This window comes from Orcinus orca, chromosome 10 (assembly GCF_937001465.1).
Source record: "Orcinus orca chromosome 10, mOrcOrc1.1, whole genome shotgun sequence".
Taxonomy (NCBI): Eukaryota; Metazoa; Chordata; class Mammalia; order Artiodactyla; family Delphinidae; genus Orcinus; species Orcinus orca.
In genome coordinates, this window is record NC_064568.1 from 70,395,252 (window position 1) to 70,419,957 (window position 24,706).

The window sequence follows — 24,706 nt, forward strand, 5'->3', positions numbered from 1 at the left end:
TGATGAAATCAAACCTGCCTTAAATGGTCATTGTTGGGACTTCCCTGGTGGTGCAGTGGATAAGACTCCATGCTCCCAATGCAGGGGGCTGGGGTTCGATGCCTGGTCAGGGAACTAGATCCCACATGCGTGCTGCAACTGAGAGTTCGCATGCCGCAACTAAGACCCAGTGCAACCAAATAAATAAATAAATAATTTTAAAAATGGTCGTTGTCAACATAAATTAAGATAATATGTGAAGCTCTTCACCTAGTGCCTGGCGCATAGTAGTCATTCAATATACATTAGCAATAGTTTGATATCTCAGATGCACTTGCTCTGCTTTGCTCTTTGCTGTTCTACTTATTTCACTTCTTTGTGTGTGTCGTTTCCACCCTGCCTTGACCTCCTCCAGGATAGTTTCTTTATATTTGGAATTCTCTCAATATTCTCAGGACTTCGTGGTACTTAGTAGGTTTGCTGAAAGGTGAATTGAGTTGAATAATGAGGAAATGAGTTCTAGTCTGATCTCTGTTTCTAATTAGCTTTCTGGCCATACATTAGTCACTTTACCCTTTAAGATGTCAGTTTCTTCATCCTTAAAAAGAGCAAGTTGAGCTATTAATACTTAAAATCACTTTCACCTCCAATATTTTATCTTTAAATAAAATTTTAAGTTTACATGCACAGAAAAGTTGCCGTGATAGTACAGAATTCTTTTCATCTAATTTCTCCTGTTAACATCTTGCAATACCTTGGTACCTTTGTCAAAACTCACGTCCTTTCTCTGTTTCAGTATCCAGTCAAGGATACCATGTTGCTTTTAGTAAAATTTGACTTTTAAGATTAAAATGTTACACTGTTTTATGTATGTTTAGAGTTTTGAATATTATAGGTTGGGGGTTATTAAAAATATAAATGTATGCTTAATATATTTCAATTTTAGGTTTCCATGGCACATGGGATACAAAATTTGATAAACGCCATCAAAATGATTCACAGTGTGTCAAGGTATTACAATACTTCGGAGAGAATGACCTCATTGTTTATCAAGGTAAGTTTCCAAGGGAAGAAATCACATTGTAACCCTGTGAAAAGGTTAACAGTGCTTTCCCTCTGAGCCAGGGAAGGGAATTGGGAACTTCGGGTGCCTCTCAGAGTTCTGGATTTTCATACTGTGTGGAAAAGAAAAGAAAGGCATGCCTGGAGTCAGTTGTACTTAATTGAAGGGGGACCTTTCTGCTTGTCAGAGGTAAACCCCCAGGTTTTTTGTTTAAAAGTAACTGATGATTTTCTAATTTATTTGTTCCAAATAGTTTTGCATAAGAGCTAAGAATTGTGCCTAGACTGTTACAAGAAACAAAGAAGGACTCTACATAATGATCAAGGGAAAAATAATGCTTCTTTAGCTACTCCCACCCACACTGTGGTTTATGTAAAAATCTTCCCATTTAGTGCCATATGATTAATTATTTTAAATAATTGGAAAAATCATCCAAGAAACACAGGAGTAGAATTTACTTATAAATGATTCAAGCAGAACATAACAGTCACATTTCAACTTTCTTTTAGATCAAAGAATAGATTTAATCATTGTCTATGTCCCAAGCAAGGCAAGAACCTTAGGATTCTTCCCTGTCACTTGTCTTCCTCCTTGCTACATGTTCCACATTGAGATTTCTAGTTCCATATTATTGTTACTGTGTTTTCAGTGTATGAATCAACAAGTGATCAGACTAAAATCTAAGTATTGCTAGCATTTTTGATCACCTCTGTTTTGTGATTTCCACATCTTCCTCTGCCTTGGATTTATTATTTCTTTTGCTGAAAAAAATTCTTCAGTAGTTCTGTGGTGAACCCCCTGAATTCCTGCATGTCTGAAAATCACTTCATTTTGTCTTAGCACTCAAATGTTAGTTTGAGATTCTTAAGTTCAATATAATTTTTTCCTGGAACTGTAAAGATACTGTTGTATACTATCTACAATTGTTGATAAGAAATTTGATGCTAATCTGATTTTTTTTCCTTTGTGGGAAACCTATTTTATTCTCCTAGGAAGCTTGTAGGATTTTTTCTTCATTCTTGAACTTCTGAAATTTCACAGTGATGTGGTTCTTTTTACCTTTATCTTGTTCTATACTTGCTGGGTTGTTTCATTCCCAAGACTTTCCTCTCTCTTCATTCCTGGGAAGTTTTCCTGTTTACCTCTGATTATTCCTTATCCACCTATTCAATTTATTCTCTCCCCTTGAATCTAAAATCCATGTTCCTTAACTTTTTTTGGGGGGGGGTCCATCTTTGTCCTTTGATCTTTCAGCTCGCTCATTGACTGTTCATTTGTGTCCCAATTGCTGGTCGGTGCATCAAAAAAAAATTCAATTTCCGAGTTCTTTTCTTTCATGATGTAAAAATCCTCTCATATCTTTCTTATAAACTTAGTTAATAAAAAATATTTTAAAAGATTTTACATATATCTTTTCTGTATTTTCTCTCTTTGTTGAACTTAATGCTTCTGTTACCATGTTTGTTTTCTTCAGTTGCTTGGTGATTCTTGGTTGTCTGCCCATCTTTGTGTTTGAGACTGCTGATTTGCCTCCCTGTTCTGTTTATTTTGTCTGTCTCTTGTGAGTAAGGAGTATAACTTACTGTTTGGAGGGGAGTGAGAATAGCTTTTTCTCTGATATGTCCTCCTGGGAGTGCAGTAGCTACCTGGGCCACACTTCTCAAAGACTGTGGTCCACACTCATACCTTTGTCCTTTTAGCATATGTCGCTGTTTCCTGCTGTACAAGTTGCTCTAAATTCGGCGTTCAGGGTTACAACTGAGGGTTACCTCACATTGTCTCCCATCTTGAAAAATTTCCATAACTGTTCTACCTTCAAGTAACCTTCTCCAGAACCGGGTTCTGACTTTCTCTAGTCTTTTTTTTTTTTCTCTGTAGATTTGGTACTGTGTGATTTCCATATTTTAGGAATTCTCCAAAATTTCTGTGTGTCAGCCTGCCATCTTGGTTAAACTTCCAGACCATTTAAATGGCTGTCTTTCTTTTTTTTTTTTCCTTCTTTATTTTGGGGGATGTGAGAGGTGGTTAACTTAATATTTAGTTTGCATGTTGAAGGATGGAGAAGAATCACAGTTGGACTGGATCAAGACCTAATTAGAGGAGAACTAGACAAAGAGAAAATATAGTTGACTTTGAAATTGATGGCCTCAGTGACGTAGACTTAAATACAGTAGGTAAATGTGACTTTGGGTTTTCTTTGTTTTACCTGGAATGTATATTTCTTTGTTTTTTATATTCTGTAATTAATTCATTCCATAAGGTTTCTATTTATCATATTTTTATGCTTGCGATTTAAAAAACTTAAATTTTATTTCTTTCTCTACCTATAGTTATTCTGGACTTATATTTATTTTAGGTAACAAATCAAATGGTGACAGCATGTAAAGCATATATTTCTGATGGGGGAACTAACCACGTATGGGATCAGGAAATACCAGTTGTACTAAAGAAAATTCAGGTTTGTATAAGTATTTTTATTTTCATAAAGTAAAGCTTTTACCATCTGGCCCACTTTTGCTTACTTTTTTCATTGACAAAGCATGTTAACTTTGAAAAAACATTGTACAGGGTAGCATGAGCATATAAGAAGAACTTCATTAAAATTATCTACTTCCCTTTATGCTTAGTCCTCCTGTTAGGGCATAATTTAATCCTCATCTTGTCCATGGCTGCCTGTATCAGACACCTCGCATGTGCCATTTCATATGCTCTGGCCCCCATCTTTTACTCCAGCCCCTGTTAGTTTCATTTTCTTGCCTTTTTGCATTGGTTAGGATTGCCATGCATCCTTAAATGGACCTGGTAATAGTTGGCATCTAATTCTGATCTTCTTTTAGAAGAAAATGCTTCTAACATTTCCCCATTTAGTTTGATGCTTTAATACATCATTGATTAGATTCAAGGAAGTTTTATTCCTAGTTTTAGTACTAGGAGATATTATTAAAAGTTATGAATGGGTTTTGAAAAAATTTTTCAGCACATATTTTTGAGGAGCTTATAAGATTTTTCTCCTCAATCTATTAATGTTATAGATGACATTTTTAGGTTTTCTAAAATGAAACTATTCTAATATCCCTAGGATAAACTCGACTTAGTCATGGTGTAATTATCTTTTTAAAAACATTCTTAACTTCACTTTGCTACAATTTTCTTTAGGGCTTTTTGCAACTATATTCATGAGAGAGATAGCCTGGAATTTTTCCTTTCTCATAGTGTCCTTGTTAGTGTTTCTGGCACTAAGGTCTCAGAATAAGTACGACTGGAGGAGGGGAAGGAAGTACTCCCCTCTTTTCTAGCCTCTAGAAGAGTTTGTAGAAAATCAAAGCGATCTGTTATTTTGAAAGTCTGAAAGAAATGGCCATACCAGCAAGTCTCCATCTGGAAGTGGTTATTGGCTTTCTTCATGTGCTGGTTCCTGGGCTTCGTAGAGCCTAGGTGGGAGGCTGGGACTGTTGCGGTAGAGCAAGAAAGGATGCTCAGTGCCCTCCACCTAGGACGTGAACTGCTGTGCTTGCAGGGTTGGCCCTGAGCACTCTCATCACCACTCTCTGACCTCTGGAACTGGAGGATAAGAAAGAGTTGTCAGAGGAAACATAAGATGTACTTAAATGAAACAGAAGATGAGGAATTGCAGTTAGGATAGTTTCTCTTCCTGAAAACACTTGATCTCAACGACTGGAAGAACCAGAATCATTATGCAGTTCTTGGATTTGTTCATGTAAAATACAAAGTTATGCAGAGAGAGACCAAAGCAGCACATAAAGCAGTGGTTCTAAACAATACCAAAAGCAGCTGGTGAATCCGTTAAAGAAGGAGATAATGACAACTTCACTTGCATAACTAAAACTTATGAAATGTCTGAGTCAGTGAAAAGAGGAGAAATTAACAGTGTAGGTCTTACTTTTGATAACTCAGTTCCTTAGAAAAGTGAAGCAAAGGACAATTTCTTCCAAGTGTTTTCCCAAGTGTTTGAAATGCATTACAGGTGGTAAAAAAGAAAAAGTTCCTAAACTTGGTGATATGAATTCATCATTTGATGATGCAGAGGCATTTTATTCCTGCTGGCATAATTTTTATTATTGGAGAGAATTTTTCTTATTTAAATGAAGGAAAAAAAGCAGAATGTCATGATGAAAGGAGAGAGATTGAAAAGCAGAACAGAGCAGCAAGGGCACAAAGGAAAAAGAAGAAATGAATTGAATGTTAGATGATAATGCATATAACTGTGATGCAAGGATTTTAAAAATTCAAAGAAAAAGAAAAAGCCAAGAAAGAAGCAGAGGAAAAAGCAAAATCTGAAGGAAAATTGAAGAAGGAAGAAGCTAAAGAAAAGCAGAGATGAGGTGAATTAGGAGCTGCTTGGGTAGGTAAGGAGAAAGAGGAAGTTAGACAAAAGGCATTACTGGCAAAGAAGAAAAAGGATAACCAGGAAAAAAAGCCATTAAGAGGGAAAGGCAATATCAAATCATTATGTTGTATGCCTGAAACTAATATAATGTTATATGTCAATTATATAAGAAAAGAGAAAGGTAGCAAAAACTTCAAAATTCATGGAAGACCTGGAATTACTTTCCTGATGATGAGACAAAGCCGGTTAAAATGATGGAAGAAGTGGAAAAACTTTGCGATAGGCTCGAACTTGCAAGCTTACTGTATTTAAATGAAACGTTCACATCACCTACAAAAGAAATAGGAATTGCTGCTCTGCCAAAACAGAAGAAATTAATGAGCAAATTAGAAAAGAGAAAGAGGAAATTGAGGCTTGTGTGTGCCAAGTATCTAAGAATGCAGAGACATCAACTGTTGAAGGTGGAAATGGCAGTAAAAATTTGTCAGAAGAGAATTGATCTGCAATTGCTAATTAAAACTGTGAGCCTCTTTCTTGCTGGGACAAATTCAAGATGGGAAGTTATTGCCAAGTACATGAACACGCATTCTACTTCTGGAAGTCAAAAGAACTGCCAAAGATTTTATGGGCAAAGAACCGTCTCCCAAAACTTGGCCCTCATCAGAAAGATGACATACTGTGTGGAGTAGAGCCTCAGACTGTCAATATAACACCTCAGAACAATTTGGAAATCCATGTGCAGATTTCACCTCTTGACAACAGAAGCACAGAAGCTTTTGGAATGAGCTTTGAAAATGTATCCAGTAAATATACCTGAAAGATGTAGCGTGTATCAGAATTTCATTTCGTTATGGCTGAGTAATATCCCATTGTATGGATAGACCACATTTTGTTTATTCATTCGTCTTTTGATAGACATTTGGATTGTTACCACCTTCCGACTATTGTGAATAATGCTGCTATGAACACTGCTGTTTAATGATCTCTTTGAGTCTATGCTTTCAATTATTTTGGGTATATACCTAGAAGTGAAATTGCTGGATCATATGGCAGTTCTGTTTTTAACTTTTTGTGGAACCACCATACTGTTTTCCCTAGCAGCTCTTCCATTTCACATTCTCACCAGCAATGCACAAGAGTTCCAGTTTCTCCACACTGTGCCAATACTTGTTATTTTCTCTTTTTTTTGGTAATAGGTATCCTAATGCATATGAAATGGTATCTTATTGTGTTTTGATTTGCATGTCCCTAATGGCTAGTGATGGTTGAGCATCTTTTCATGTGCTTATTGGCCATTTGTATATCTTCTTTGGAGACATGGCTATTCAAATCCTTTACTCATTTTTGAAGTGGGTTCTGTTTTTGTTGAGTTGGAGGAGTTCTTTATATATTCTAGATATTAATCCCTTATATATATGTTTTATGAATACATATTGCTTCATTTAAAAAAACTAGTTTTTTGACTATTCTTTCTATTTCTTCTTGAGACAGTTTTTGTAAGTTTATATTTTTGAGGAATTTCTTCAGTTTTTCTAAAATTTGTAATTTATTGGCATAATGTTGACAATATTCTCTTACTAATCTTTGCCTTGTTATGTAATATGTCCCCTTATTCATTAACAATATTACTTATCTTCTCTGTTTTCTTAATCATTCTTGCTCACTCAATCCTCAGATTCAGAACAACCCATCCTCCTCCCAGGAGTTTATCAGTTCTGTTTTCGTTGTTATTGTTATTTGCTGGATTCCATGTTTCCCTCTATAGTTTCTCCAGGGTTAATTTTGGGAGTGGGAGTGAGAAATCATTCCCCCCAAATTGTCCAATTGGCAGAAACCAGGACTCTTGACATAGAACTTAGCAATTTATTCTCATAATTGTTTTAATATGCTTCAAGTCAGTAGCCATTTACTTACTGAATTAGAAATGAAAGCTTGGTTTTCTGCATTCTAGTTTAACTTGCTTTCTACTACATCTGAAATTTTTTCAGGAAACTTTTATTGTATAGTTTTGGGGAATAATTTTCAGATGAGTTGGAGGAAGCAATGAGAAGAATTGTTATTTAGGATGTTATCTGTCCAACAGGAAGGAATTGGTTGGTGAAGAAGAAGTAATAGAAAGTAATTCCTATTAGATGGCATATTCCAGGAGGGTAGGGATCTTATCTGTACTCCTAGCATCTCAAGGAGTTCCTAACATATGGTAGGCACCAAGAAACTTTCTTTTTTTAAAATATTTATTTGGCTGCGCTGGCATCTTTATTGGCACATGCGAGATCTTCATTGTGGCATGCTGGATTTTTTTAGTTGCAGCATGCAGGATCTAGTTCCTTGACCAGGGATCAAACCCGGGTCCCCTGCATTGGGAGCCTGGAGTCTTAACCACTGGACCACCAGGGAAGTCCTTAAACTTTTGTTTAATAAGTGGAAAAATAATCAGTGACCTCGAAGAGAGTAATGATTCTGTTTTAGAGATTGAGAGGTGGGGAGGCGTATCATAGCTAGAAGTAGGTATGAGACTAGTTATATGAGCTTGAATGTTTATAGAATCACCTGGGCAACTGGTTGAAAGTATGGCTTCCTGAGTCTGACTCTCAGAGATTCTGACTTAGTGGCTGAGGCAGGCAGAATAAAGATGTCCACATCCTGATCCCTGGAATTTGTGACTATGTTATATTAAATGTCAAGGGGAATTAAGGTTACAGGAGGAATTAAGGTTGGAGAGATTATCCTGGATTATCTAAGTGGGACCAACGTAAGCACAAAGGTCCTTATAGAGTGAAGAGGGAGATGGAAGAGTCAGAACCAGGGAGCTGGCATTATGTTAAAGATTTGACTGGCCATTGGTGGCTTTGAAAAAGTTTAACATTATTTTTTTTTTAAGATGGTTTGGTTAGCTGAACATGACAGTAAGTTCCTACTGGAGCCTAGTGACAATGTCCTCCTTTTTTAGCCTGGTTGAACTGACCTGGTATAGCTGTAGTCAAATATTAGGATTTCAGCAATGCACCCATCAAAGACTTTATGATCTCCTCATGGAGAACTGACAGTTGGATGATAAATCAGTATTGCACAGTCTTAATGTTTTTTATACCTGTATGTGAATAATGCTGATTAAAAGATGCCAACTGACTAGATAGATAATTGAAAATAGACAGAATTGATACATAATTTTTGGCCTCCTGGGAGCTCTGATTAGCCATGAAAACATGACAACAAATAGTGTATGTAGTAACTTTGATAAGGATAAGAGTTAAGGGGAAATAATGAGGATAAAGAAGATGAGACTATATTGTAAAATAGAAAAAAAACTGTATTGATTTTCATAGGCCTTTCAATGTGTGGGCAGAGAACTTGAATTTTCAATGTTAACAGCGGCAGCCCCTATTGAGGGGTTGATGTGATCAGTTTTGTGTGAGGATAGAATTTTTGAATATTTCACTCATAAACAAGTGTCTCACTATGTATTATACCCCTTTTAAATCTCTCATAGGACTGCATTTTTCTATTCAAGGAATATCAGACATCTTTTCACAAAACAAGGAAACAGATTTTAGAATCCTCAGGGGAAAAATCTTTTGAGGTTTCAGAAATGTATATATTTGGAAAATTTGAAGCTTTCTGCAAAAGACTGGAGAAGGTAAGCGTCGTGCAGCCACAGTTGCCACTACCAACCGTACCTTTCCAGTTATTTCATACTTTATGTAGCATCACTGAGAATTATTTTTCCAGATCTCTTGTCTTACTATTGATCTGACTCATCCACTATCACTCATAGATTACTGCATTTTATTTTATTTATTTTATTTTTTAATTTTTTTGCGTTACGCGGGCCTCTCACTGTTGTGGCCCCTCCCGTTGCGGAGCACAGGCTCCAGACACGCAGGCTCAGCGGCCGTGGCTCGCGGGCCCAGCTGCTCCGTGGCATGTGGAATCTTCCCGGACCGGGGCACGAACCCACATCCCCTGCATCGGCAGGCGGACTCTCAACCACTGCGCCACCAGGGAAGCCCTACTGCATTTTTTATAACTTATTTTTTCATTCCTAATTACTATCTTCTGCCTGTCTCACAAAAGCTATTGCAGACTTTCACTTCTCTTGAGACCTCAATTCTATCTTTACCTATAGAGCTTGAACTTAAAGCCTCTGCTCTTAACCATTTTATCAGGCTGAGAAAAGGTGTGAGGTGACATATCTGCAATATCTGGCAGAACCCAGTAGTTGTGTCATATCTGGATGTGTGAGCACCTTCTCTTACTAGGCCATATATATGGTCTAAACATAGAGATTGTATGGGCAATGTCTTTGCTGGGCGGATATGGGTTAGAAACTTCAGCACCCTTTTTTTTTTTTTTGCGGTACGCGGGCCTCTCACTGCTGTGGCCTCTCCCGTTGCGGAGCACAGGCTCTGGACGCGCAGGCTCAGCAGCCATGGCTCATGGGCCCAGCCGCTCCGCGGCATATGGGATCTTTCTGGACAGGAGCACGAACCCGTGTCCCCTGCATTGGCAGGCGGACTCCCAACCACTGCGCCACCAGGGAAGCCCTTCAGCACCTTTGATTCATTCATTGATTAGGACTGGCTGGAGAGGAGTGATGTTTTTCCAGGGGATACAGGGCAGCCCATATCAGAGGCTTCTTCGAATCAACCTTTGCAAAGCCTACAAAGATATCATCTAGGTACCACCCTCCCCATGGCCCTACCATTCTGCCAACTCCCTAGGTCCTAATAACAGGAGTCTGCTCGTCATTTGTTGGAAATTGGTGGGGGGCATTTCACAAGTTGAAGGGCATTTCCTATACATGCCAGGATAGGAAAATATGGGTGATGAACAAAACCAAGTTACTGAGTGGGGCTGTTTTTTGTTTGTTTCTTTAGCAGCTTAACTGAGATATAATTCACATACCATATAATGTATTCATTTAAAGTGTACAAGTCAATATTTTCCAATATATTCACAGGATTGTGCAACCATACCACCATCTAATTTTAGAATATTTTCATTCCCACTAAAAGAAACCCTGTGCCCATTAGCAGTGATACCCCATTCTCCCCTCTACCCAGCCCTAAGCACCTGCTAATCTACTTTCTGTTTCTATAGATTTGCCTATTCTCGACATTTCATATAAATGGAATCATATAATATGTGGTCTTTTGTGACTGGCTTCTTTCACTTAGTATAATATTTTCAAGGTTCATCTATGTTGTAGTATTCCTTTTTATTGCTGAATAATATTCCATCATTTGGATATACCATATTTTACTTATCCATTCATTTGTTGGTGGACATTTGGGTTTTTCTACTTTTTGGCTATTACGACTAATGCTGCTATGAATATATATGTATGTGTTTTTGTGTGAACATATGTTGTCATTTCTTTTGAGTATATGTGTAGGAGTGGAATTGCTGGGTCAGATAATAACTCCATGTTTACCTTTATGGAGGAAGTGCCAAACTGTTTTTCCAAGTAGTTGCATCATTTTATAGTCTCATAAACAATGTATGAGGGTTCCAATTTCTCTGCATCCTTGTAACACTTATTGTCTGTCTTTTTGAATTTAGCCATCCTAGTGGGTGTGAAGTGACATCTCATTGTAGTTTTGATTTGCATTTCCCTGATGACTAATGGTGTTGAGCATCTTTTTTTTTTTTTTTTTTTTTTTTTTTTTTTTGCGGTACGCGGGCCTCTCACTGTCGTGGCCTCTCCCGTTGCGGAGCACAGGCTCCGGACGCGCAGGCTCAGCAGCCATGGCTCACGGGCCCAGCCGCTCCATGGCATGTGGGATCTTCCCGGACCCGGGCACGAACCCGTGTCCCCTGCATCGGCAGGCGGACTCTCAACCACTGTGCCACCAGGGAAGCCCGTGTTGAGCATCTTTTTAAATGCTTATTGTCCATCTGTATTTCTTCTTTGGAGAAATTTCTATTTAAATTATTTGCACGTTTTAAATTTAGTTATTTGTGTTTTCGTAGTTCAGTTTATAAGAGTTCTTTATATATTCTGGGTCTTAAGTCCCTTATCAGATATGGTTTTCAAATATTTTCTCTCTTTCTACAGGTTATCTTTTCACTTTCTTGATTGTGTTCTTTGAAGCAGGACGTTTTGTTTTGTTTTGCTTTAATATTTATTTATTTATTTTGGCTGCACTGAGTCTTAGTTGCGGCCCGTGGGATCTTCGTTGCAGCATGCTGGCTCTTAGTTGCAGCATATGGACTTCTTAGTGGCATGCATGCGGGATCTAGTTCCCCGACCAGGGATCGAACCTGGGCCCCCTGCATTGGGAGGGTGGAGTCTTGCCCACTGGACCGCCAGGGAATTCCTTGAAGCAGGAAGTTTTAAATTTTGATGAAGTCCAATTTATCAAGTATTTCTTCTGTTGCTTGTGCTTTTGGTGCCGCATCTGGGAATATGTTGTGTGAGGCTGTTTTGTGAACAGTGAGGATTTCTTGGGGACAAGTGTCCAATTTAGAATGATATTGGCATGGGGCAAATGAATAATAAGCCCCGTTGGTCAGGACCTGTTCTACAGAAATGTTTAACATTTCTGAAACCATTAGGATGTAAACCTGGAGGTGAGTCCTGGTTACTGTTCATTTTTCCAGGAGCGGGGGCCCTTGCTAACTTGGGTGCAGTTTTACATTTGGTAGAGTTTCCTGGCTGGACCTTAATTATTAGCCCATGTGCAGTAAAGATCTTTGGTGGCAGGTATAATGCTGGGCATAATGAACATCCATCTGTAGAGCAGCAGCCCAAGCATTCCTGATGCTAGAGGGAGTGGGTAATAATGGCCAGCTACATTAGCTACTCCTCCTGCCTTACCTCTGGAGAAGCCCTGCCTGTAGTCTTAAGGATACAACTTCATGCCACAAAGGCTCAGCAGTCAGAGCCAACGCAGCACTCCCTAGGGGCCTTACTTGAAGTGCATCCTGGTTACTAGGTTATTCCAACTCCCCTGTGCTAAGAATTCCTTGGCTGACTGGCATCTCTCCCAGGTGTAATTGGTGGATGTTGGTGTCCAGATTCTTAAAGGTGGGGCATAATAGTTACCCTGAAATGTGGCCAGAATTTTTATAATCCTCTAGAGGTGGTTACTGAACTGCCTTGGTGGGCTTCCCCTGCTGAGTGGGGCACAGCAGGGACCACTGTGGGACTACCCCTATGAGCTCTTAAATAGTTGAAGAGGAGAGACAGAAGGGCAGGCTAAGCCAGAGCCTGTTAGGGAAAGCTCAGATCCAGATGTCAGGATGACCAGGTACGAAAGTCAAAGGACAGATAGGATTGAGCTTGGGGTTGGAGAACCAAGACCTCAGAGTTGGGCAGAGATGTTGGGGATCTTTAAGGAACAAGTGAGGAGGAAAGTGCTAGTGTGTCAGCTTAGGGTGCCTGAAATGCATCTTTTTTGGTAGATGGAGACTTGGTGCATTGAGTGTTAGTCTGCCCTAAAGAACCAGAATTGTGTATAATATCCCTTGTTTCTTCTTCCTGTTCCTGCCATGTAAATTTTGGTGAATATTGGTTTCCCAATATTGATGAATTTGGTTTCCCAGAGCTCTGTCTTTAGTTTTCTTCTCACCCTGAACACTTGTGGGAGAGAAGCGAAGGAGTGGGAAGCTTTGAGGATTGTTTTCCAGAGCAGGAATCAAAATGGGGAATCATTTTGATGAATATTAAGGAACTGAGTAGCCTGTGGACATGAAAGACTTTTTTTTTTTTGGTGAAGTAGGTGGTGTTGGTACGTTGAGATGGAGCCAGCTGTTTCTGAAATAAAGTTCATTGTGAGGATTTTCCAGGGTTCTTTAGGGGTCAGAAGTGACTACGGTCGTCTTTCAGGATTGTGTGACCTTTCCTTTGCCTGAATGTGGAATTATGCTAGTGTTACATATCAGAACTATGGTGAGGGCCAGAAAAATGGTAACACTTTTGAATCCAGTGATCCAGTGAAACGATTTTCAGAACATTCTCCAGAACAAAATGCTGAAACTATTTAGACATCTGCAAGGGCTTTTACTCACTGTCCCTCACCACCCCACCTCCTCTTGGAAGACAAGGTGATCAGATTCTGAGAAAGGCTCTAAACTCTCTCTACTTATGGCAGAACATCCTCCGTCTTAAATAGTCTAAGGGTAGTAATGACTGGAACAGAAATTTGTCTTCTGTTTTATCTCCTCTGGTTGGTTTTACCTTAAATGATTCTAAAGCCTGTTTATTGGCTTGTTTTCTAAAAATCATTAATTCATTAAGAGTTAATTCTAGGGAAGGGTGCTAATTTCTAACTTTTAAACTAAAGTAACACTTTTCTTTTTAAGATTACAGAAATGATAACTACTGTGCAAACATATTCAGCCTTGAGCAATTCTCCCATAGAGGGAATAGACATTATGGCAATAAAATTCAAAAATATATATCAAGGGGTTAAGACAAAGCAGTATGATATTTTGGATCCAAGAAGGACAGAATTTGACATGGATTACTTAGATTTCACGGCAAAAATCAAGGCTTTAGAGGTAAGTAATTATACATACTTTTGATTTAGTAAAGCTGAAATGTAATCAATAGTACTGAAATTCACATATTTACTATTTATTACAAATTACTCTTGCAAATTGATCAAAAATATTTGCCAGCATGAATAATTTTCTAACCAGCCCACAAAATGTTTTCTTTTTTTTTTTAAATGAAAAATGAGCTTATTCAATAAAAGATATCAGTAACTAACCAGAAGCCCAAAGGGCTTATTGTAGCTGGGTTTATTTTTAATGTGCATTAAAAAATATATTTGATTTTTGTTGTGCCAAGGACTAGTGTCACTTGTCCTGTGTAAGAATTCGTAGGCCTTGTTCTTTGTTCAGTGTGAGAAGATTTGAGAGCAGATTAGGACAATGGAACACTCTTCCCTTGGCACTGCGCTTTATGGCCACATTCTCTCTGCAGCTTAGAGGATGACTCTGAAGAGACCCTCCTCCTGTCTGTCGTAGCTGAAGGGACACCAGAGGGATGAGACTGTAACAGGTTTCTTTCTCACCTTTTGGGCTAATATGACTTCAGTTACTCTCTTACTGAAAACTGTTAACCCAGGTGTAGCCCCAGGGAATGGTCTCCTCTTTGCTGCAGAATGTCTTGGAGACACAGAGAGGGACAAGAATATACCCTGCCCACTTCCTGAGTCTTAAATCCTTGCCAAGAAGGTGAGGAAGATGATATATTTTTTCTCAAGACTCTCTAAAAACTATATTACATGTAATTTGTGCAATATAAATTTAAAAGATCCTAAAATTCTAGCAACAACACTTTTTCTTTTTGACACAAATTTCCTTTCAGTTTTTGAAAGTTAGACTCTGATAGGAAGATATATTTTACTTTTTACTTTTAATGTTTGGTTTTGGGAGTTATATCTTGATAGCAGTGAGAATTTGGGTTTTTTAAAAAACTTATTACTTAAATTATTTTTATGATTCATTAATAAGATTATATGTTATAAAGCCTTAACTGTGGTCTTAGATACAAGTTTAGCTTTCAGTAAATTTAGAGGCCATATTAAGTTTTTAGTATCTAAAAAGATATGTCAGTGTTTTAACTTTTCTTCCTTTTCCAATGTTTGATTAATGGGTGTAGTATGTATTTGTAGACAGTACCAATATAATCTATAAGTGAAAGTAATTTGTGGAGTGCTTCAGTTCCGTCAGTTGGGCACCAGGAGTTTGGAGTTCACTGCTCGGGATGGTGGGAGTCTTGGAAGAACATTTTTGGCTTCTTATTCCTCCTTAGCGTGGCAAAGAGGTTTCTGAGAGCAGCAGTGTTAGAAAATGACACCTGTTCACGTTGGGTGTCTATAGTGTCATTACACTGCTCTACCGACATGCTAAGAAATCCTAAATCTCCCCAAAAAATGTACTTTGTAAGGGACTTACACTCCTTTCATAAATTCTCTAGGTCAACATCCAATAAATAATGAGCGGCAAATGCAAACCACATATATGATTTTAATTTTTTAGTAGCCACGTGCATAAAAGTAAAAAAAGTAGGTGATGTTAATTTTAATGATATACTTTATTCAACCCAACATATTCAAAATATTATCATTTTAACATGTCACTAATAAAAACCATTATGAGATATTCTTTTTTCATACTGTCTTTGAAGTTTTGTGTGTATTTTACATTTATAGCACATCTCACTTAGAAGTAGTGACATTTTTAAGTGCTCAGTAGAAACATGTGGCCAGTGGCCACCATACCAGACAGTGCAGTTCTAGATGCTTAGATGGTAGATGTATTTAAGGCTCGTATTTTGATTCTGTAGGAGAATCATTCATTGTTGTTAAACAAAACTAATCTTTTCCTTAACTCAAAAAATCATTCAAACATTAATATTGCATTTCAGGTACAAATACAGGCATTTATGAACAGTACTTTTGGAAAAATTTTGTCTTCTCAGCAGGCTCTTCAGCTGCTTCAGAGGTATTTATAATGCATTAAGCAGTATAGTTTCTAGGTGGGATAACTTTATAGCTGAAAATAACAATTTGAAAAAAATTTTGGAAATCTCTCCTATGTAAACTTTAAAACTTATAAACAGTAATCTCCCAATTACCATTAAATAGACTGGTGAAAATTGAAATATAGTATGATATTTTTCATTTTCAATTTTCATTGCATTTTTTGGTAGCGGAAAATCTTTCAATAAGGAAGTGATTTCACATTTTCCCCCAGCTATGTAATATGTTAAGGTTAATTTCGTAAGTGTTATTGGAAAGGGAACAAATAATGTTTAATTCTGCATACTGAAAGGATTTCTAACAGTGAAATTATCTAAGAATAGTAGGTCCCCAAACTTTCTGTTTTTCCTCCTGAGTGCTTCTGTAGCTGCCTTTCCTTCTAGTCCTGACAGCGGTGCTCCCCTAAAGGGCAGGAAAGCCTGGATTAGAAGGATGGGCTGGACCAGAAGCCGTTTTCTTGCAGCTCAGGAAGGGCTCACTACCCATGTTAGGGACCGTTTTGAAATTCTTCCCTGAGAGCCAGTGGATCTGGGTTTGGGTCTGACTTTGGGTTTGGATCTGACTTTCCCATCTCTCTAATGCTGGATCATACCTGTGAAACCTTACCTCATGAGACCATCATAAGAGTTGAAACAGACATATAATGATTTTGATGAGTGACAGTACTGTACAAACAGATGACAGTACCATTTTCTTGGCAATTTCTCTGTCTCTGTCTCTCTCTTTTTACCTATGGTATGCTGGTGTCAACTCATTTTATTATCAGAAAGTTATGGTTCTAGTACTTCCTATGCATAACTTAGTCTCTTAGTGGAAGTGACATTTGGCTGACAAAATCATGATATCATTATGCCTATTTGGGATGACATGAGCAGTAATATTGGCAAGGGGACATTCATTGAGCTCCCCTCCATCTTTGCTAAGCCAGCTCCCCACTCATCTTTTTAATCTCAGTTCAGATGTCACTTTTTCAAGGAAGTCTTTCTTGACTACCCAGACTTGGCTGGGTTCCCCTGTTACATGCATTTCTGGCACCCTTGTAATTTAAATAATTATTTATGTCACTCCTGACTGATCTCTGCCTTTTCCGTAAGGTAATCATTGGCTCCAAGAGGGCTGGAACCACACCTGTCTTGTCCATCACTGTAACCTAGGGCAATGCATGAGGCCTGGTGTGAATATCTGTCAAATGAGTGAATGGATTTTTAGGATTGCAACAATTAAGTGTGTTTCTCATTTATTTTTACATTATTCACCCTCAATTGCTTTTAGATTCCAAAAACTGAACATTCCCTGTCTTCAATTAGAAATAAACCACACCATTGAGCTTATTCTTCAGTATTATGTGGCTGAACTTGAAGCTATTAAGAAGGCAAGTATCATATTTATAAATAGAATGGTACTCAGTACAAAAATATTCTGGAAGTATTTGCCATCATTATCTTGTGCCAAGCTTATCAGACAAATCCTCTCACTGCTGAGTATCTTTTTTTTTTTGGCGGTACGCGGGCCTCTCTCTGTTGTGACCTCTCCCGCTGCGGAGCACAGGCTCCGGACGCGCAGGCTCAGCGGCCATGGCTCACGGGCCCAGCCGCTCCGCGGCATGCGGGATCCTCCTGGACCGGGGCACGAACCCATGTCCCCTGCATCGGGAGGCGGACTCTCAACCACTACGCCACCAGGAAAGCCCTGCTGAGTATCTTTGATGCTCCTCTCTCTATGGGAGAAGGTGCTGACAGTGTGTGTCCCTGGACAGCCAGATCACACTCCTTTGCTCTTAAGAACTGTCTTTTTATGATGACAGCATTCATGTATGCATGGGAAAGCCCGTTTAAGTTAATATTTTTGGGTATCAAAATATGGGCTCTGGAGAATATTATGACAGATATAATGTAGCTGTGTGCTCCTGCTTTATTTTTTAATTTTTTTTAAGATAAGAAGTGATTTATTAGAGCATCCCTTGTGGTGTGGTGGCTAAGAATCCGCCTGCCAGTGCAGGGGACACGGGTTCGAGCCCTGGTCCGGGAAGATCCCACATGCCATGGACCATGCATGCAACTAAGCCTGTGTGCCACAGCTACTGAGCCTATGCTCTAGAGTCCGTGAACCACAACTACTGAGCCCACGTGCCACAACTACTGAAGCCTGCGCGCCTAGAGCCTGTGCTCCGCAACAAGAGAAGCCACTGCAATGAGAAGCCCGCACACCACAACGAAGAGTAGCCCCCGCTCACCGCCACTAGAGAAAGCCCGCACGCAGCAACGAAGACCCAACAGCCAAAAATAAAATAAATAAATTTATAAAAAATAAAAGAAGTGATTTATTAGAATAGGACGCTTGTGAGGCTTACAAGTGGGCGGGCCAGAGGGTGCTGCGCACAGAGAACTTAGTGGGCAACAATTTTATAATTAAAGGAAAAGTTGGGAGGGGGAGAAGACCACCTTCTTCCTCATTTTTTTTAAATTTTATTAAAAAAAATTTTTTTTTATTGGGGTATAGTTGATTTACAATGTTGTATTAGTTTCAGGTGTACAGCAAAGTGAAACAGTTATACATATACATATATCCACTCTTTTTTTTTCTTGATTCTCTTCCCATATAGGCCACTACAGAGTACTGAGTAGAGTTCCCTGTGCTATACAGCAGGTTCTTATTAGTTATGTATTTTATGTATAGTGGTGTGTATATGTCAACCCCAAGCTCCAGCTTTTGAATACCTCCTTAAAATTGGGGATAAAAGGCAGAAATAAAGTATACATGTAATGGGAAGTAAGGGTTAAGAGAGAATTAAGTGTCGTATATTGTAATCATCATAGTTTTTGAGCCTCAGGTTGATATCTCTGGAGTGCATTTACGTATTTATTGACTACCTCTTGTGTATAAAACATGTGAATAATGGTAAAACATCAATACAAATATAGCTGTATATATTTTTGCCTTTTCCATTGTATTGAATTTCAAACATTAATGCCAGACCTTTAATTACAGCTTTATCATTCTCAAAAAGATGACCCACCTCTTGCTCGCAACATGCCCCCTATAGCAGGAAAGATCCTTTGGGTGAGGCAGCTCTATCACCGGATAAGTGAGCCCATCAACTATTTTTTTGTAAGCCAATAGTTAAATTTACAGTATGTGGATCATGGTGGTTTTTAATACAAGAAATATATTTTATCCTGTAACATTTGTGTCCAGTAAAGTAGCTAGAGCTAATTCTTTTACTGGGCAAAGGAAATTTAGTTTACAAATATGCTTGAGAGAGACTAAGCCATTTCTTTCATGTTTGGTAGATAATCCCATTTAATTATAGTTAATCTCTAAGGGGATGAATCTTAAAAACTTATGACGCTTAATAAACAGGACACTCTCTTTTGTAAAATAATTGTTTTGAAAATAATAGAACACAGACCTAGTACTGAAACTTACTTCTATATGCGGACGAATAGGTCACTGATACACATTAGTGAAGGTTAGGATGCACTCAGAGTATATTCCTGTGTATTGGACTGAGACCAAGAGCAGAGTATAATAGAGTACATTCATCCTCTGTGTCCTTAAGACTATTAGATTTCTGAAAAACACCGGGATAGTCTTAAGCCTTGTTGGCATTCTGAAATTGCCAGTTTGTTTTCTCTTTCTCTCTCTTTTTTTTTTTTTTGTTTTCTGTTTGTTTTGCTTTATTTGCTTTGTTTTTTAAAAAGACAGAGTAGCAAAGCAGAGTTGGTTTGCCTGGTGTTATGTCTTAGGCCTAAACGTGGAACAAAATAGCTACAAAACAACAGTCCTGCAAATAATTTTATTATTTAAGCATTATCAAATATTAAGTTTTTGTTGTTTCCGTTTGGCTGCTATCATTTATTTTATTGTTATCAATATTAAAAAAAAATTAAAACGATGACCTTAGACAAGAGGCCAGGATGGGGACTGAATTGTTTATTGACTTTATAGTGACAGAGCAGAGAATGTCCTGTTTTTGGTAATGTGTGAATCAAAACAAAAAAATGTTCAATTTCTTCATAAAGAAATTTGGTTTCTGTTCTTTGATGTACATTTACTTTTTTTTTTTTTTTTAATTTGGAGAGGAGGGAGGGAGAGGGAGGGAGGGAGGGAATCTATACTTACTTCTTTTTTTGGTGCTGAATTTAGGAATTTGCCCTGATAGTCACAGTTCAAGGAAAATCAGTTCATTGTATCTTGCCCAGAAAAGTAGGGAGGGAACAGAGCATTGGAGGTGGAGACTTTCAGTGCCTGGGACCGGCTGTAGGCCTAGAGACCTCTCTTTTTAAATCCTATATTTCCTTTTCCAGTTTCCCCTTTCTACTGATCAGGTTTCCCTACTTCCATCTGTAGCTTGTCTGGCCTTCCTCATCTCTGATTTTTGTCTGAGGTAAAATCTAAATGGGTAGTATCATTATTTGATGTCATTTAAAATGTAAATAGCTTTATGGTTTGGGTAAGAAAACAATCAGCAGACTTTTAAAAATAAATCTTTGTTTTTCCCTTAAAAAACAGAAAAACTCGGAAATTTTGTCAAGTGCGGAAGGCAAAGCTGTCATTCGTCAGTATAATAAAATTTCCTACGTTCTGGTGGAATTTGAGGTGGTCTATCATACAGCCTGGATCAAAGAAATCTCGCAGTTACAGTATGGTGTGTGTAAGACTGCAGTGACACTACAGAGCGGGTGTTAGGAGATTTTGAATGAGTTTGTGGTTCCGGAGAATTTTTACATCTTTTTTATATAACTGTATGATGGTTGAATTTAGATTTGGAGAGGATACAATTATTTATTTCTTTACAGTTAATAATACTCATTTTATAAGCAGAAATTGTCATGAGCTTAAAGTTGATATACTAAGATTATGACTTTATCCTGAAAAACAGTATTTAAAAGTAAATAACAAGACTCCTTATTGATATTTCTCCATCTATTTGGGAAGGTTTTATATCCAGTTTTATCATGCTATAGATTCAAATCACAGTCCTAATCAGAGGAAGAGGAATTGCAGCTTGCTTGTCTTCCTTCCTTTCTCCCTCTCTCCTCCTTTCCTCCCTTCCTTCCTTCCTCCCTCCCTTCCTTTTTTCCCCTCCTCTCTTCCTCCCTCCCTCCCTTTCTTTCTATTCCTGTAACTGAATTTAACTTCAGTTCTGATCTCCATTAAATTAAGAGTATTAGGGCTGTGTTCAAGTACCTCTGAGGGGTGCCAAGGTGTTGGGAAGAGTTAAGTGTGAGGTGCGGGTGTGGATGGTTTTAAGCCATCATCCATCTATGCTGGCATCACCTAGGATGTTGTTGTTATTGTGTGGGCTCAGTCGTTGGTCAGTTCAGGTTCCTGCTTTGTCTCATATTTACCTTAATCTCTTATTCGTAACCCTGGTGGAACCCTGACTGTGTCCCCTGGTAGGAAAGTTTCTCCCTCCCACACCAGGATCTCCACTTCAGCAGAGCACAGAATTGCAGGCATAGGAAGCACAAATTCGGAGGTCGGCTCACTGGGAGTGATGGTGAGAGGGGCCACTCCTAGTTCTGACTCTTGGGTCCAGACCCATGTACTTTAGTTGTTGGGGACACAGCACTATATACAGGCCATTGATCCACTGCATGATTGCATCCTGGAGGACAGGGCTTCAACCCTGCAGGATGTCTTCCCACCTGGCACCTTAGCTAAGCCTTAAATACACCACTTCTATCAGGCGAGCTGTTTCTGGGTAATGCACATGGTAGGGCCCTATGGATCCTAATGAAAACCTGCTAATGGAGCAACGGTCTCAAAAGAGCATTAAAAGAAGGTTATAATTCACATTATAGAAGAGAGCAAAGAGCATTTTTAGCAATTGAAATATGGAGCAGGTACTGTTTTGCTTCTACAATACTATGCACTTTTCTAAATTGTTTTTGTCCTGCTGATTTTTCCTCTTATCTGCACACATTCCATAAAAAGTTCAACAATCCCCTGATTTATTCTTCCTGGCCGATAATAATGTCTTCCTCCTCCAGAGGCCCCCCCACACTTTATCATGACATTTTTTGCTTTATAGATCTGTCTTATCTCCCCTACACATTCCAGGAATACTCTCTGTGTCTGTTTCATCTTTGTGTCCTTTCAATAACAGTCATAGTTAACATTTATATAATATTTATCATATGCCAGGCTGTGTCTAAGCACTTTACATATACAACCTCCTTTGATTCTCATGGCAACCCTCTGAGGAATTATTATTATCTTCATTTTACAGATGAGGAAACTGAGGTACTGAGAAGTTAAGTAACTTGCCCAAGATCACAGAGCTAGGAAGTGGCAGGGCCAGGATTCAAACATGCCTTTCATGTGAATACAGGCTAGGGGAAATGAATTGCTCTGGAAGGCTTCTTGTTGTTATATTGATGTAACTATACTTAACCATATAGAAACTTGGAATAATAATTGGAGAACTAGTATTGGCCTCCTTTTGATTTGCTGTATAAAGTTTCTCTAATGATGATTCACATAGAATGTTCACTCAGTCCTGGAGCAGACTTCCTGGCTGTCATTTTTTTTTTTTTTTTTGGAAGATATTGGGGGTAGGAGTTTATTAATTAATTAATTTATTTTTGCTGTGTTGGGTCTTCGTTTCTGTGCGAGGGCTTTCTCTAGTTGTGGCAAGCGGGGGCAGTGTCTTCATCGCGGTGCGCGAGCCTCTCACTATCGCGGCCTCTCTTGTTGCGGAGCACAGGCTGCAGACGCGCAGGCTCAGTAATTGTGGCTCACGGGCCTAGTTGCTCTGTGGCATGTGGGATCCTCTCAGACCAGGGCTCGAACCCGTGTCCCCTGCATTACCAGGCAGATTCTCAACCACTGCACCACCAGGGAAGCTCTGGCTGTCATTATTATTAGTGGTCTTGCTGATCATTTTGTCCTGTCAAGGAAGCTCAGAACTGTCTTGAGGAACACAAATTTCATTACTGGAATGTCCCAACGTTATTTTGGAATTTACTTGGGAGGATAAATGATTTCTAGCCAAATTTTAAAAAGATTCCAAATGAATTGGGTAAAGTTTTTAGTTGAAATCTTCATGAAACCAGCATCATTAAGAATCATATCAAGACTAATTTTATTTGTTGAGTAAAAGTCAACTAACTTCAAAGAGAGATACAGTCTATTTTGCTTTACTAGAAATTTGATGCGTCCATAGTCTGTGAAGTAATGTGAGGCTTGGAAGATACATGTCCAATTCTCATGTTATCAGTGTTTGTTAATATAAAATGCAACTCAAGCTGGCACATACTAGTCTATAAGTGTGTTATTATTATGCCTCTAGAAGTAATTCATGTTAGGATAACAAATGATCTAAGGCTATTCAGCATGAACCATTTGGGATTATGTATTTCAATTCTCAATAAAAAACATATCTGAGGGCTTCCCTAGTGGCGCAGTGGTTGAGAGTCCGCCTGCCGATGCAGGGGACACGGGTTCGTGCCCTGGTCCGGGAAGATCCCACATGCTGCAGAGCGGCTGGGCCCGTGAGCCATGGCCACTGAGCCTGCGTGTCCGGAGCCTGTGCTCCGCAACGGGAGAGGCCACAACAGTGAGAGGCCCGCGAACCACAAAAAAAAAAAACATATCTGAAAGTGCCTATTTATATGAATGATGTTCATGTAGTAACTCAGGTGTAGGCTAAAAAATATCTTCCTCTACATTCTAGGAGTTCACGACTCAATGGTGTTTAATAAATATTTCTTACTGATACTGAGCCTAGTTATCGATTTAAGTCAGATAAACCTCCTTAAAGAAGCCACTTTGGAGTTAGGTGTAGAAAAGGGTTTGAAATCTATGAAGTGTGTCATATTTTGTAGTTGGACACATCTTCCAGTTCTCTCTCCCAGGGGTTAAATCACAATCCCTAAAAATAAACTGACATTGTATTACAGCCCTTTTAGACCCACTCAGAAAAGTATCGCAGTTCATAGCACAAAGGCTAACCATTCTTGGTCCATTTTTATACCTCTCTGGATCTGATTTTATAGTTTGCAGATACTCTGCATTCGTTTATCTAAGTTTTGAGCACTGACTGTGTATCAGATACTGTGCCTTAGCACCTGGGATATCCAAAACTATTGTTCTGTTCTTAAGAAGTCAGTAGTTCAATGGTGAAGACAGGCATGTAAACAGGGCTGGAAGCAGAAATCTAGAATAACAGAAATCTAGAATAAGTTATGTCAGTAATTGTTTATTTGTAGCTTTGCAAGCCACACTTTTTGTGCGACATCCAGAAACGGGGAAGTTGCTGGTTAATTTTGATCCCAAAATTCTGGAAGTTGTTCGGGAAACTAAATGCATGATAAAAATGAAGCTGGATGTACCAGAACAGGCAAAGAGATTGCTAAAATTGGAAAGTAAATTGAAAGGAGATAAATTGTACTTGCAGGTAAGATGGATGCTATTTTCTAGTTATTTTGAAAGAGTTTTTTTTTTTTGTATTTTTTTTTTTTAAAGAAAAAGATACCTTTGCAGTTGTGCTAATGCAGCATTGGGGAGAAATTTGTTATTATGTTGATTCTTTTAATTTTTTCAGCTTTATTGAGGGTTAATTGACAAATAAAATTGTAAGATAATTAAAGTGTACATTGTGATGATTTGATATACATATATATTGTGAAAGGATTCCTTCCATCTAGTCAGTTAACTAACACATCCATCACTATATATATATATTGATGAGAACATTTAAGTTCTACTCTCTTAGCAGATTTCAATTGTACGATAACGGTGTTATCAACTAGTCACCATGTTATACATTAGCTTCTCATATCTTATTTGTCTTATAGCTGAAAGTTTGTACCT

At 38.4% G+C, this 24,706-nt stretch overlaps 1 protein-coding gene and 2 pseudogenes across 2 annotated transcripts in view; all 3 read left to right on the top strand.

Annotated features, from left to right (window-relative positions):
• Positions 1–24,706, top strand: part of DNAH8 (dynein axonemal heavy chain 8) — a 320,651-nt gene that overhangs the window by 22,555 nt on the left and 273,390 nt on the right. For both annotated transcript variants that reach the window (XM_049715770.1, XM_004267646.3), the window contains 9 exons: positions 926–1,033; positions 3,399–3,500; positions 8,881–9,027; positions 13,698–13,895; positions 15,772–15,848; positions 17,159–17,258; positions 18,875–18,994; positions 20,399–20,534; positions 24,103–24,290. In XM_049715770.1, coding sequence (XP_049571727.1) covers positions 926–1,033; positions 3,399–3,500; positions 8,881–9,027; positions 13,698–13,895; positions 15,772–15,848; positions 17,159–17,258; positions 18,875–18,994; positions 20,399–20,534; positions 24,103–24,290 — 1,176 coding nt within the window. The remainder of the gene's footprint in view (positions 1–925; positions 1,034–3,398; positions 3,501–8,880; positions 9,028–13,697; positions 13,896–15,771; positions 15,849–17,158; positions 17,259–18,874; positions 18,995–20,398; positions 20,535–24,102; positions 24,291–24,706) is intronic.
• LOC105747883 (dnaJ homolog subfamily C member 2-like) lies at positions 4,641–5,527 on the top strand (annotated as a pseudogene).
• On the top strand, positions 5,642–6,271 carry LOC117195373 (dnaJ homolog subfamily C member 2-like; annotated as a pseudogene).